Source organism: Lethenteron reissneri, chromosome 29, assembly GCF_015708825.2.
Source record: "Lethenteron reissneri isolate LAM-NWPU_2019-01 chromosome 29, ASM1570882v1, whole genome shotgun sequence".
In the NCBI taxonomy this organism is placed as follows: domain Eukaryota; kingdom Metazoa; phylum Chordata; class Hyperoartia; order Petromyzontiformes; family Petromyzontidae; genus Lethenteron; species Lethenteron reissneri.
Genome location: NC_083807.1, coordinates 1,899,964 through 1,914,697, shown reverse-complemented (window position 1 = coordinate 1,914,697; position 14,734 = coordinate 1,899,964). Strand labels below are relative to the sequence as shown.

The following is a 14,734-nucleotide window of genomic DNA, read 5'->3' as shown; positions in this document are numbered from 1 at the left end:
AGAGACTCACAGAGACCCATAGACCCACATAGACTCACAGAGACCCATAGACTCACAGAGACCCATCCCCTCACATCGACTTACAGAGACTCCTCCACTATTTTACCTAGATCGTCTTGGGGTTCGGTCGCATTCAGAAGCTCCGTCGATCCACCTCCCGTTGTACTTTCATTGCATCATTTGCGTTGATTACATGTTAATTACATGTTGACTACATGTTGATTACATGTTTTTTTATTCTCGGTGGTCGTGTAGATATAATTTGGAACGCATTTTTTCCCCATCGTAAAACTCATCGGACTAATTAGACGTTTTAATGGCTAAGAGAGTTTAGTTTACCACCTCGACTACGCTGTTAAATTAATGTTCGTAACAATGAGCTCCCACGTGGATTTATACAGCCCGTGTGTACGTGTGTGTGTGTGGATGGGTGTGGGGAGCGGTGGTGTAGCGGTTAGCGCGCTGCGCTATGAACCCAGCCACCCGAGTTCGATTCCCGCTCACGGCCAACACCAGTGATGATTATTAGAACCGGTCCTGGGCCTCCCCTAGGTCGACTCAGCCTCAAATGAGTACCTGGTGCGGTGTGTAAACATCACCACTAGTGAGACAAAGGCGGTCGGGCGTGGTGCTGGCCACCCACCCCCTCGTGTACCGTTGCGGCCTTCATAGGTGCTCGCTAACAGCACTTGCCCCTCCAGTTTGTTAAGGCTATATGGGGGTCTTTGTCTTTTATGTGTGGGGGTGTGCGCGTGTGTGTGTGTACGTGTGTGTGTGGGTGTACGTGTGTGGGTGTACGTATGTGCGTATATGCGTGTGTGTGTACGTGTATGTGTACACATGGGGAGCGGTGGCGCAGCGGTTCGCACGCCGCGCTACGTCGACTCAGCCTTACTTAAATGAGTACCTGATACGACACGTGTGTGTATGTGTGTACGTGTGTGTATGTGTGTATGTGTATATTAACATCAGCACTGGGGGAAGACAAAAGCGGCCGGGCGTGGTGCTGACCAGATAGAACCACTCCGCCGGCCTGCGTACGTGCTCGCTGACCGCACTTGCCCCAACAGCCTATGTGGGCCTACACGGGGGATCTTTGCCTTGTGTATGTACGTGTTTCCACACTGTATTTATGTATTTACGTATGTAAACTTTCCAAACGGTAAAGAGACTACCTTTAACCTCATAAGCAGAGTAAACTAATGGCTATGACTGCCTTTAACTGCAGCGGGGCAGTCAATGGCCACGCATTGTCTTCAGTGAGGGCCATTAAACACGAAGACAAACAGTGTTTTAACCCAGTCATCCCCCCATCCACTTCCTACAAATATACAGCGTGCTTCAAAAACATGTGAACACTTCCGAGAATTTGCAACAATATCACGAGAAATGTGCATCCGCGCTCTGGAAACCACCTGGAGAAGATCCCAGGCACGCGTTGACAATGCTGGCGAACAAGTGGAGACTTTCACTTTTTGAAGCTATTAACATTACATTTGTTATCATGTTTACAGCGTATTATTATCAGTATAAGTTTCGATTTAAAGCTTCCGTGACTGCATTCAGGGATTCATCTTCTTGGTTCTTTCGGTAAAGTCACGTAGAAGGGAAATAATAAAATAATAAAAATAAAACAATAAAATTCTCACGACGTTTCGGCCACAACACAAGCAGCCGTCCTCAGCTAAAGAAACAGAGATGTCATTAAGATGCTGTTTATCCGACAGCTCTGTTTCTTCACCTGAGGACGGCTGCTTGTGTTGGGGCCGAAACGTCGTGAGAATTTGATTTTATTATGTTTTATTTTTATTATTTTATTATTTCCCTTCTCCGTGATTTTACCGAAAGAACCAAGAAGATCTGTATAAGTGTTAACATTTTTTTGAAGCAGCCTTGCATCGCAAACAAGTGCCTGTAGGCGCAGCTGCAACGGCAACAGCAGCAGCAGTGGCCCGGTACAGATGAGAGAGATGGGTGCAATGATGTGTGTGGTAGTGGTCGTGAAATAGGACGTGAATAAATCACACATTACGGCGTGTCAAATCGTGGAATGCGACGATGATGATGATGATGTTGATGCACAACAAGCATCCATATTTTTTATGAAGTTTGGCTGGCTGGCTGGCATGGACGGATGGTTCAAATGACGTGCATGTTACTTGTCGTATTAATAAAAATAATACAAATAAACTCGAAACATTCCTTCATAGGATGAACAATATATGGTCTGTGACGTTTCGACCAATGGCCCTACTTCGTAGCACTTAATTCAGACTACTTGTTTACATAATCAAGCCTGATGAAAAAAACATTTTAATGTTTCCTGTGACCATTTAATTGGTAAATTATGAAATGAAAATAGGTTGCATGAAAATGTATTTTCTTTATGTTTTCTGTCAATATTTAATTGGTAAATTATAAAATGATAATAGGGTTGCATGTAGGTGAATTGCTCCTGTGAGCAGACGTTCCCCTGAGATGCGGAGTGAGGAATTATAGAGGAAGTCTCCACGTGACCCCAACCTGATCTCAATTTGATGCAGAAATCATTGAGAAATAAATACAACGAATTACATCGTGATATCGTAAAACAAGAGGCATTAAATCGTGAAGAATGCCACTAATTAAATCGTAAATTAAGACTTGTTGAATCGTGAAGTTTACCACTCATTATATCGTATATTACGCCTTATTCAATTGTGATATCTGACTTATTAAATCGTTAAATAAGAGGTATTAAATCGTGAAATATACGACACATGAAATCATAAAATACCACTTAATAAATTGTGAGATACAACGGTTCAGTTGTGATGTATGCCTTGTTACATTGTAAAATGCAACGTGTTACATTGTAAACAGACAAACTAGAAGACAACACGTGCCTTCTTCACATGTCTGTCTCTGCACATACACCGAGGCACGTAGACGTATGGGTCTGTATGTGAGTGTGTGTGAGTCGATGGCTCTGTACGTGAACGTATGGGTCTGTATGTGAGTGTGTGTGAGTCGATGGCTCTGTACGTGAACGTATGGGTCTGTATGTGAGTGTGTGTGAGTCGATGGCTCTGTACGTGAGCGTATGGGTCTGTATGTGAGTGTGTGTGAGTCGATGGCTCTGTACGTGAACGTATGGGTCTGTATGTGAGTGTGTGTGAGTCGATGGCTCTGTACGTGAACGTATGGGTCTGTATGTGAGTGTGTGTGAGTCGATGGCTCTGTACGTGAACGTATGGGTCTGTATGTGAGTGTGTGTGAGTCGATGGCTCTGTACGTGAACGTATGGGTCTGTATGTGAGTGTGTGTGAGTCGATGGCTCTGTACGTGAGCGTATGGGTCTATATCTGTGTGTGAGTCTATGGCTCTGTACGTGAACGTATGGGTCTGTATGTGAGTGTGAGTCTATGGATCTGTATGTGAGCGTATGGGTCTATATGTGAGTGTGAGTCGATGGATCTGTACGTGAGCGTATGGGTCTGTATGTGAGTGTGTGTGAGTCGATGGATCTGTACGTGAGCGTATGGGTCTGTATGTGAGTGTGTGTGAGTCGATGGCTCTGTACGTGAACGTATGGGTCTGTATGTGAGTGTGTGTGAGTCGATGGCTCTGTACGTGAACGTATGGGTCTGTATGTGAGTGTGTGTGAGTCGATGGCTCTGTACGTGAGCGTATGGGTCTGTATGTGAGTGTGTGTGAGTCGATGGCTCTGTACGTGAACGTATGGGTCTGTATGTGAGTGTGTGTGAGTCGATGGCTCTGTACGTGAACGTATGGGTCTGTATGTGAGTGTGTGTGAGTCGATGGATCTGTACGTGAGCGTATGGGTCTGTATGTGAGTGTGTGTGAGTCGATGGATCTGTACGTGAGCGTATGGGTCTTTATGTGAGTGTGTGTGAGTCTATGGATCTGTATGTGAGCGTATGGCTCTATATGTGAGTGTGAGTCGATGGATCTGTACGTGAGCGTATGGATCTGTATGTGAGTGTGTGTGAGTCTATGGATCTGTACGTGAGCGTATGGGTCTATATGTGAGTGTGTGTGAGTCTATGGATCTCTATGTAGACGTATGGGTCTATATGTGAGTGTGTGTGAGTCTATGGATCTCTATGTAGACGTATGGGTCTATATGTGAGTGTGTGTGAGTCTATGGATCTGTATTAAACGTATGGGTCTATATGTATCTGTCAATGTATCTGTTTGTAAGCGTAGGAGTATATATGCCAGCGTGAATCTATTGGTCTCTTTATAAGTATATGTGAGTCTATATGTATCTGTGTAAGCATTTGGGTCTTTACGTAAGTGTATATGCATCTATTGGTTTGTATTTAAACCTATGGATCTCTATGTAAGTGTACAGTATATGCGTTCATGGCTCTGTATGATGGTGGGACTTCTGGCTAAGTAGAATGGGAAATTATTCTGTCATTACCAACCTGCTCTATGAATGACAAATCTCTTCCCTCTCTCCTGCACCATCTTCCCAATCACCACCACCCCATCGCCAAACCACTACCACCATCACACCATTACCATAACATCACGACCACCACCAACACACCGCCACCTCTACCCCATCTCAAAACTACCAACACCGCCACTCCACGAACTCCACCACACCCTAACATCACCACAACCACACCACCACCATACCACCACAACCTCCATCTCTAAACTACCACCAACGTTCCACAACCACCACTAAAACCATACCGACACCTCCACCCCATCTCAAAACTACCAACACCTCCACTCCACAACCACCACCACACCCTAACATCACCACCACCACGACCACACCACCACCATACCACCACAACCACCTCCACCCCATCTCAAAACTACCACCACCACCGTTCCACAACCACCACCACCACCACCGCCACCCCGCAGAGCTGATGGATGACTTCATGGAGGGCCGCGAGTGTGTGAACTGCGGCGCCATGTCCACCCCGCTGTGGCGGCGTGACGGCACGGGGCACTACCTGTGCAACGCGTGCGGCCTCTACCACAAGATGAACGGCATCAACCGGCCCCTCATCAAGCCGCCACGACGCATGGTGACCCGCACAGTCACTACCGCTACCACCGCTATCACCGCTACCACCACTACCACCGCTACCACCACTATCACCGCTACCACCACTATCACCGCTACCACCACTATTACCACTACCACCACTACCACCGCTACCGCTACCACCACTATCACCACTACCACCACTATCACCGCTACCGCCATTGCTACCACCATCGCTACCAAAGACAAAGATCACCCGTATAGCCTTATCAGACTGTTGGGGCAAGTGCAGTAAGCAAGCAACTATGAAGGCCGGCACGGCACACGAGGGGGTGGGTGGCCAGTGGCGATGTTTGCACATCGCACCGGGTACTCATTTGAGGCTGAGTCGACCTAGGGGAGGCCCAGGACCCGTTCAGATAATCGTCCCTGGTGTTGGCTGAGAGTGGTAAATTTGACCCGGGTCGCCGGGTGCACAGCTCAGCGCGCTAACCGCTACGCCACCGCTCCCCACCATCACCACCATCACCGGCGCTACCACCGCCACACCACCACCACCACCCCCCCCCCCGCCGCAGCTCTCGCTCGGCCATACGGTGCGGAACGTCGGACATGGTGCCGAGCAAAGCCAAGAGGCGCGACGTCTGTAACGCACCGGGGTGCTGTGCGAATGCTCGCGGTTTGGCAGTCGCCATCAGTTACAGCGCACGGCTTGCGAGGGGTGGGAGTCAGGGGGGGGGGCGGTGATGGTGGGGGTAGGGAAGTGGGGGGTAGAGGGGGGCTTAGATCGCCCACTCCCCAAAACACCCCCACATATCCCGGACAGGGTGGCGAAGGGGTGGGAGAGATGGGGGGGTAGGGGGGGTGAGAGTGGGGGTGAGGAGGGGGGGCAGGAGTTGGCTCGGGGTTTGGCGATGGCACATGGGGCGGCCCCGTCCCATCTATAAAGCCGCTATTTATTTCTCTTCGTCCGGGGCCTCCAGTTAAGTAGTTCTTTGTGGAATGTGAAGTGTTTTAACACATTCATAAGGCTCAAGATCAACACCCGTAATTCAGGGCCGGCCCCGAGGCGAGAGAGAGAGAGACCCGCGGCGCTATTCACACGACGCCCCACGAATACACACACACACACATATATATATTCTCCACCGCTTAAACAGAATAATAATAAAATCGCCGTGTTTTATGTTGCGCAAGACGGCGGGGCGGACAGATGGATGATGGAGGCTGCGTTGCGATATTTTTGACGGTTATTATTATTATTATGAGAATGTTTTTTTTTTATTGAACTATCACGCTCGCCAGCATTGAGATAGAGACAAGGGGGAGGGGAGGTGCTTGTGATGGATTCCCAGGACTGGGTAAAAAAAAGCGCAGCCCTGCAATTCCTCGCAATCACGCCGCTGGCTGGAGAGAGAGAGAGAGGGAGAGGGAGGGAGACATCCCGTCTTATTAGACTCGCGCGTTTGGCCTACTCTTCCAAGATGTTACTTAACCAAGCTGGCCAAATGGGCATCATCTCTCGGAAGAGACGTACGAAGTTACCCGCACTTTACCCCACCGCGTGCGCGGACCGCTGACGACAACTCACCGCCACGACCCCATCTTACCCAGCTGCTGGGTGGACGCATGCGGTTTGTGGCGGGCTGCGAATCGAAATGTGTTGAGAGTATTTTGGCTGCTGCTATAAGTCCCCACGTGATGATGAGCCACTTTGCTTGGCTGCCATTTGCGATGGCCCAGGTCGCTTCCGAAAAAAGAGCTGCACATCTCAGCGATGCCTTACCTGGTGAATAAAAAATAGTCGATCGTAGTTACTGGTACTTGCGTTGTCTGGCCCAAATGGTATTTTTTCATTTTTTTTCTCTCCGCTGGCAAAATCCTGGCCGATAATCGCCATCTGTCTCCATCTGTACGGGGATAGAGTGTTGCCCCTCTCGCGCAATGCGTGGGGTTTTCTCCACGTGGTTTCATAATAATAAGAGTAAACGTTCATCATTAATTGTGTTTCCGTGTCTCTGTGTCCCTGTGTCTCCATGTGCCCCCCGGCATGTCCCCCTCGTGACCCCCCCGCATGTCCCCCATGTCCCCCTGGTGTCCCCCCTCCCCCCGCATGTCCCCCATGTCCCCCTGGTGTCCCCCCTCCTCCCGCATGCCCCCCATGTCTCCCGAATTGTCCCCCTGAGCAGCAGTCCGGCTCGCGCCGCGTCGGCCTCTCGTGCTCCAACTGCCAGACGAGCACCACGACGCTGTGGAGGAGGAATACGGACGGGGACCCCGTGTGCAACGCCTGCGGCCTCTACAGCAAACTCCACGGCGTGAGTGGCGCACACGCACACACGGACACACACACACGCACACACACACACGGTCGCTTTGCGGCTGAAACCCGGACTTGAACCCAGGCTCTCAGCAGTGGCGGCTCATCCCCTCTGACCTCTCAAGCCAAGCCAGCCACTCCGATTATTTACTTATTGTGTTCAGGAGAGTTTCGCATCTCCACCGCGTTGGAGATCGTCAGCGAGCCTCCGGCACTGGACACTCCTGGACATCTGTGATGAAGGGCTTCAGAGCTCATCGGATTCCTCCCGTATCAAACATTCTGATTACCGCTGTGTCCCGTCGTGACCCCAGGTCCCGAGGCCTCTCGCCATGAAGAAGGAGGGAATCCAGACGCGTAAACGCAAACCCAAGAACCCCAACAAGTGCAAGCCCCATCCGGGTGAGATCCCGTACGGTGCGAAAGAAGTTCAACACACATACCTACATACAATCCACCGCACAGATGCTGTATCGTCACTGTCATCATCATCGTCATCGTCAACGTCATAATTTTCGCTATCATCACTGCCATCACCACCATCAGCCTCTCTGCATGCGGACGCAATAAACGGCTGTCGGTCAGGCTCTATCCACTGCTGGACGAAGGCACCGCTGCCGTCCGTCACGGCCGCGTGAAGCCCACGGTCTCGTCTGGAGGTTCACGTGTCACCCTGACATCGTTTCCCAGGGCCGGATCAGGCGGGGGAGCTGGGAGTGGGCACGGGGAAGGGAGCGACCCCCACGGAGCCAATCGCCCTCATCAAGATGGACCCAGGCCTGGGCACGTCCGGGTACAGCTCGCCCAACGCCACACAGGTACGCACAGCGTCCACCACCAAAGACAAAGATCCCCCCCCCCCCCCCCCCCCCCCCGCGTAGCCTTCACAGACTGTAAGGGCAAGTGCCGTTAGCGAGCACCTATGAAGGCCGGCACGGCACACGACGGGGTGGGTGGCCAGCGCCACGCCCGGCAGCCTTTGTCTCCCTAGTGGCGATGTTTACACACCGCACCGGGTACTCATTTGAGGCTGAGTCGACCTAAGGGAGGCTCAGGACTGGTTGAGATTATCACCGGTGTTAACCACGAGCGGGAATCAAACTCGGGTCGCCGGGTTCGTAGAACGGCGCGCTAACCGCTACGATTACCGCTCCTCACGCCAACGATAAAACACAGGCACACCCACACGCACGCACGCACGTGTATACCTTCCTGCAAAACAAAACAAATCCCACCCCGGCCATCGTCGTTATTCCACCGTCATCTCCGTGGCCGTCCAATGGGTCCCCACGCCGACTGTCGCTGTGTCGGTGTCTCCCGGCAGGGTTCATCGCCGGCCTCCCCCGTGGCCGGCGTCCAGAGCCCGCGCTCGGGCGCGCTGGCCATGCACGCGGTGCAGCGGAGGAACCTGTCGCCGTCGGCGCCGACCCATCACCAACCGCATCAGCCCCACCACCACCACCAGCATCACCAGCAGCAGCAGCATCAGCCCCACCACCACCAGCACCACCAGCAGCTCCAGCAGCACCAGCAGGTTTCGTCGGAGCAGCACGACGCGGGGTCGGAGGGCGCGCGACACGGGTTCTGGTGCGCGATGACCCTGGTGTAGTCGCCACTGTCTCTCTGCGGCGGGAGCCGAAGTTTCTTGATTCGTGACGTTCCGGCGGCGGCGCATCACCCCCCCCCCCCCTCATCCTGCGGAGCGCGACTCACCTTCATCGGCAGCCGCAGCGCTTCCTGCCGGACGTCCGTGAAGAAGAGCTTCATGGCTCACCGGATTCGTCCGCGATCAGCGATGATTGGGACACGAGCGAGAGCTGCGGGGACGGTGTCGACGTCCGTTGTCTCGTCAGCGGTGGCCGCGCCACGACCCGGAAGGAGAAGCTGTCGTCCGTCTGGAAACGTCGGTCGTCACCGGAGGTTTCGCTTCAGCGCTGGTCCGGTCCGTCCGGACCGCCGACCCTGGAAAAATATTTCCGCACCCGGCACACCACGTCCAGGGTCGCCCGAACCACCCGCGGGAAAATAGCGACGTGAAGAACCGTGCGGTCATCCCCACACGGTCACTTGGCGAAGCAAGCGCCGGGCAATGACGCCGGATTCGGACGCTCGCTGCTTCACGGGGACTCGAGAGAGACGCGGTTGTACGGTGTCCTAAGCCAGAGACGGTTCTGATAATATTATTATTTTTATTAATAATATGAATAACAATATTAGACGTAAAATATACCGCGTATGTACAGGGTGGCCCAAAACGTCGGGACACAGAGGGTAATTATATTTATTTTGACAATTCATATCGGGGCTGCTTTTAACGTCTCCTTTGCAATTGTTCAAACTGACTTCCATGCACGGATGCACGAGTTCTCTTCGAAATTATTTTTTCTATTCGAAAATATTACGGCTGCCTTCTTTAGCAAACACACACACACGCACATATACAAACTGAATTGAACTCGCTCATCTTTAGTTAATTTTCTTTGAATTTTTAAATGCCATCAGAAGGAGTTGGAGGGAGAAGAGGAAAAATAAATATTAATAGTGATAACAAATTACATATTAACTTACGGAATAAATTCGATGTTTTCATGAAATAACCCTGTGGGTTCTGAACTCTTTGGGCCATCCTATATATATGTGTGAGTGTGTGGGGGAGCGGTGGTGCAGCGGTTAGCGCCTTGCGACACGAACCTGGCGACCCGGGTTCGATTCCTGCTCACGGCCAACACCGGTGACGATTATCTGAACCGGTCCTGGGCCTCGCCTAGGTTGACTCAGCCTCAAATGAGTACCTGGTGCGGTGTGTAAACATCGCCACTGGGGAGACAAAGGCGGTCGGGCGTGGTGCTGGCCACCCACCCCCTTCGTGTGCCGTTCCGGCCTTCATAGGTGCTCGCTAACAGCACTTGCCCCAACAGTTTGTTAAGGCCTACACGGTGGGGTCTTTGCATTTCTTTTTTACATGCACACACAAAGTGAGATTGAAATGTAGAAAGCAATGAGAGAATGAACGCGGAGAGATATAACAGAGAGCCATTCCTTGGAACGGAAAAGACAAAACTCAAAAGCACGAGCAGCGGCCGCATCAGAAGCATCTTTCGCAACTTCTTTCCGTCCTCTTTGTTTGGTGAGATTTGCCAAAGAATACTTGTTTTGTTCGCGCGAACTCCGCGTGACGCTCGTGCGGCACACACGCGTCACACCGCTTCTTGTGTCAACAGGGTGGTGGTGGTAGTTGTGGTTGTTACGGGCCACGCTTCTGGTCCCGTCGCGATCCGGGGATGCGGAATCTGACCGGAGGATCGGGCTGCGTGCTTTGTTCCGTCCATTAGATTACTGCAGAGTAACACTCCTGATCTAAACACCCTACTCAACAACACCCCACTCAACCACACCTTTCTGAACAACACCCATACCACCAGCAGTGGCAGCAACGGCAGCATCACCGCATGCGAAGCGCTCCATCTGTGTGGCAGCTCCATGATTTCACCGGGACACGATTTTGAGAATCCCCATCCGTCGCTGTTGTATTATTGCCGTGCCTACTTTGTTTCGTGTAGCGTCGTCACGAACCTACGAAGGAACTTACGGACATACAGTTGCGATTTGAAATTTACACAGCGTCTGCATGAAAACCGCGTCTCAATTACCAAGTGATGATGATGATGGTGGTGACATCATCATCATCATCATACTCTCTACCCTACTCCTCCTCACACAGAGAGACTCACAGACTCACGCAGAGACCCATAGACTCACACAGGGACCCACAGACTCACGTAGGGACCTATAGACTCACGCAGGGACCCATAGACTCACACATAGACCCATAGATTCACACAGAGACCCACAGACTCGCACAGACACATATAGACCCACACAGAAACCCATAGACTCACGTAAATAGACGCACAAACCCACATAGAGACACATACATCTCCCCAGACAGTTTATCCCTCCCAACCCACTCTGCCCTTCTAGTCTTAGGTCTTCTCTTCGCTCCCAACGCGCATCCCAGCAGAGAGAAAGAGAGGCACTGGTATCACGCCTCAAGATGCAGGAACAATAAGTAATATTTAAAAAAACTTTTTTTTAAACACGCTTTAATTAAATGTACCCTACTAGTAATGGAAGAACTCCACGACTCCAGGAAGTGGCCCCGAAGCTTGCCACAACGTAAGGGGCCATGGTGATGTACAGCCAACGTCAGTTGAGCGTGGACAATTAGACCCAAGGCGAAACATAACATATAAAAACATATTTTTAGAAATATTTTTATTATTTGTTATGATAGAATATAGTATTGTCATCAGTATGACATAAGTATACCGAGTTTGCAGTCGATACCACATTGGGAAGTGGGTTAAAATTGAGGATACAACGACAACAACAACAGAGGGAGTTAATAGAAAGCGTGTAAAAATAAAACATAGAAGATGCAGGAACAAAAACAACCCAGCACCCTCCAAGCGGATGGTCCGAGGGAGGCACGCGAACGCAATGCGATTTCACGCGCGCGTGCCGTGGTAAAGGCGCGGCCCTGCAATGTCCCACTCACGCCGCCACTGGCAGACGGACATCCACTGAGAGGGAGCGTCAAGACAGCGCCTCCGGTGGATGGAATTTGGCCTACTCTTCCATGCTGACCGCACGTGTTGCAAGCGGTGGAAGCACCCACCCACCCACACGACCCCAACGCAGGTGGACCTGAAGAGGTCCACTAACACGTGTGAGTCGATTGATTCCCTGTTGCTGGCTGCGTGGATTGGTGGGTGTTGTTTAGGAACTCGCCCCATTGTTTCGACTGCCTAGCCAGGAGATGGAATCGAACCTGCGAACTCTGCGTTGCGAGTCTCGTGTGCCGCTGCTGCTACTGCTGCTGACCGTCACCCCACACTGTGGCAGCTCCCCTTGTAATCGATAATCAATAACCAATATTAATCGATGATAATCGAACGTTCATCGACGACTCGAGCGGCAAGAAATGCTGCTACCCGCCCGACCAGCACACGTTTGCGTGTTTTCGTTTATAAATATATATATATATAGCTATGTTGTACACGTGTATGTCATTGTTTAGATGTTCTTAATCAAATCAAAGTGCAATTTGCTATTTGTTTTTTTTGTACCAATCAGTGTTAACGACGAATGAGGCGGTGGTCGAAGCCGAGACGGAAATGTTGATGCGCGCGCAGTGTGGCGCCTCGCCTAGACGCTCCACACTCGCCGCTTGGGCACAGGTGAGCGGGCAGCGGTGGCGCAGCGGGTAGCGAGCGGCACAGGTGAGCGGGCAGCGGTGGCGCAGCGGGTAGCGAGCGGCACAGGTGAGCGGGCAGCGGTGGCGCAGCGGGTAGCGAGCGGCACCGGTGAGGGCCGAGTCGGTGGCCAGCACCACGCACGGCCACCTTTGTCTCCCCAGTGGCGATGTTTACGCACGACTGCACCCGGTACTCATTTGAGGCTGAGTCGACCCTCGCGGAGGTCGAGGACCGGTTCGGATAATCGTCACCGGGGTTGGAGGCGGTGAGCGGGAATCGAACTTGGGTAGCTGCTGGGATCGTAGCTCAGCGTAGCGCTAACCACTGCACCACCGCTCCCTAGATCACCTATAACCTAACACAAAGACAAAGATCCCCCCCCCCGTATAGGCTGTAACAGACTGTAGGGGCAAGTGCTGTTAGCGAGCACCTCTGAAGGCCTGGCACAGCACGCGAGGGGGTGGGTGGCCAGCAACCACGCCCGGCCGCCTTTGTCTCCCCAGTGGCGATGTTTACATATCGCACCAGGTACTCATTTGACGCTGAGTCGACCTAGGGGAAGCCCAGGACCCATTCGATTAATCGTCACTGGTGTTTTGCCTTGAGCGGGAATCGAAACCCGGGTCGCCGGGTTCAAAGCGCAGCGCGCTAACCACTACACCACCACTCCCCACCACACAACACACAGCGCGCTAACCACTACGCCACCGCTCCCCACCACACAACACACGCGGGCGCGATGTCCGTCCAGTGTTTGCAAGATGCGATGTCAATAATGACACGACCAAAGAAGTCTACGATCGTTTGATTGTTTTGTATTTAGGAAAATAAACACTTGCTCAGAATTTACTATTATTATTATTCATATTTTATCAAGAGTAAACTAAAAAATATTCGCTCCCAGTTTGTTTAGGTTTAGGGTGTTTTACGTTCAAGTCGGCAAAGCAAGTGGCTATTCTGAGCCAGTTGAATTGAAACAGAATGGGTCACCTCCCCGCATGGCACGTGTAGATATTGCGACTTGATGGTGATGATGATCGTGGTGGCGTACGCATGCACGCACACGCAACGCCTATACGATGTGTGCGTGTGTGTGTGCGTCGGTCAAGCTGTAATTTTGTGATGTTTAATGTTTTTTTTTTAAAGACCTGCAGATTCATAAAGAATTACCACTTATATTGAATTTCACAAACGATTTCTTGTGGTGATTTTCGTTCGCGCAGTACTCCCATCTGTTCCCGCCACACCCACCCGCCCGGAAGAATCATCGCCACGTGCAGCGCTGTAGAGAGTGGCCCGTGTCAGCAGATGCCGCAGAGCCTCTTCCGACGGGCTTGATCCACACTCACGCGATTCGCTCGCGTGCAAGTGACCCCCACGACCCCCCCGGCCCCCCGTGGTAGAGTGACCTTCATCCAACAGTTGATTGAAAACGCGCTTGTAAATTATAGGTAGAAAAATAAATGAAAGCAATCACTGATTTTCTTTTTAACCAAGAGAGGCACACAGAGTCGCATGATTCGTTTTCTGGAGGGTTCCTGCTGCCACATTGGGGGGCGCTGTGGTGGCTGGGAGATGTTAACTCCCTCGCCGAGTACGCACGAGGTCCTGGGTTCGATCCCGACCCTGACGCCTGTTGCTGCTGTATATTTGGAGTTCACGTGTCCCACTCTCCCCGTGGTCGCATGGATTTTCTCTCCGGGCCCTCCGGCTTTCCCCCTCCACATTTAGAACCAACGTCGCGCGTTTAGACTATTTGGCTGCTGCTGCTGTGAATGTCCACGTGGTGACCATCATCTTCGTTGAGCTGTCGTTCGTGGACAGGTCGCTTCGAAAAATAAGGAGCTACATAGCTCAGTGTGGACCTCACCTGGTAAAATAAAAAAACTGTTTAAATTTGTTTTCAGCCAATTAATTAACGAGTTGTTTATGTTACACGTGGGAGGAAATCGGAGCACCCGGAGAAAATCCCACGGCTTTCACGAGGTGGGGTGACAACCCTACCCCCACCCCCGTACAGATGGAACCAGATGGCGATTCGTCACACTTTGCTGTGCCGCCTTCTCCTGGAGATCTGCTTGAGTGTGTTTAGTTTGTTGTCCTTCCCCCGCACCTCCGATTATCACGTTTGTGCTAAGT

General features: G+C 51.6%; 1 protein-coding gene across 3 annotated transcripts in view; it reads left to right on the top strand.

The window, feature by feature from the left end:
* The window catches only part of LOC133349132 (transcription factor GATA-4-like), a 29,136-nt gene extending 15,395 nt beyond the window's left edge, over window positions 1-13,741 (top strand). For all 3 annotated transcript variants that reach the window (XM_061562344.1, XM_061562347.1, XM_061562345.1), the window contains exons 3-7: window positions 4,891-5,057; window positions 7,207-7,335; window positions 7,652-7,739; window positions 8,028-8,155; window positions 8,662-13,741. In XM_061562344.1, the coding sequence (XP_061418328.1) occupies window positions 4,891-5,057; window positions 7,207-7,335; window positions 7,652-7,739; window positions 8,028-8,155; window positions 8,662-8,946 (797 nt within the window). In that variant the 3' untranslated portion in view covers window positions 8,947-13,741. The remainder of the gene's footprint in view (window positions 1-4,890; window positions 5,058-7,206; window positions 7,336-7,651; window positions 7,740-8,027; window positions 8,156-8,661) is intronic.
* The last annotated feature ends 993 nt before the right edge of the window (window positions 13,742-14,734 follow it).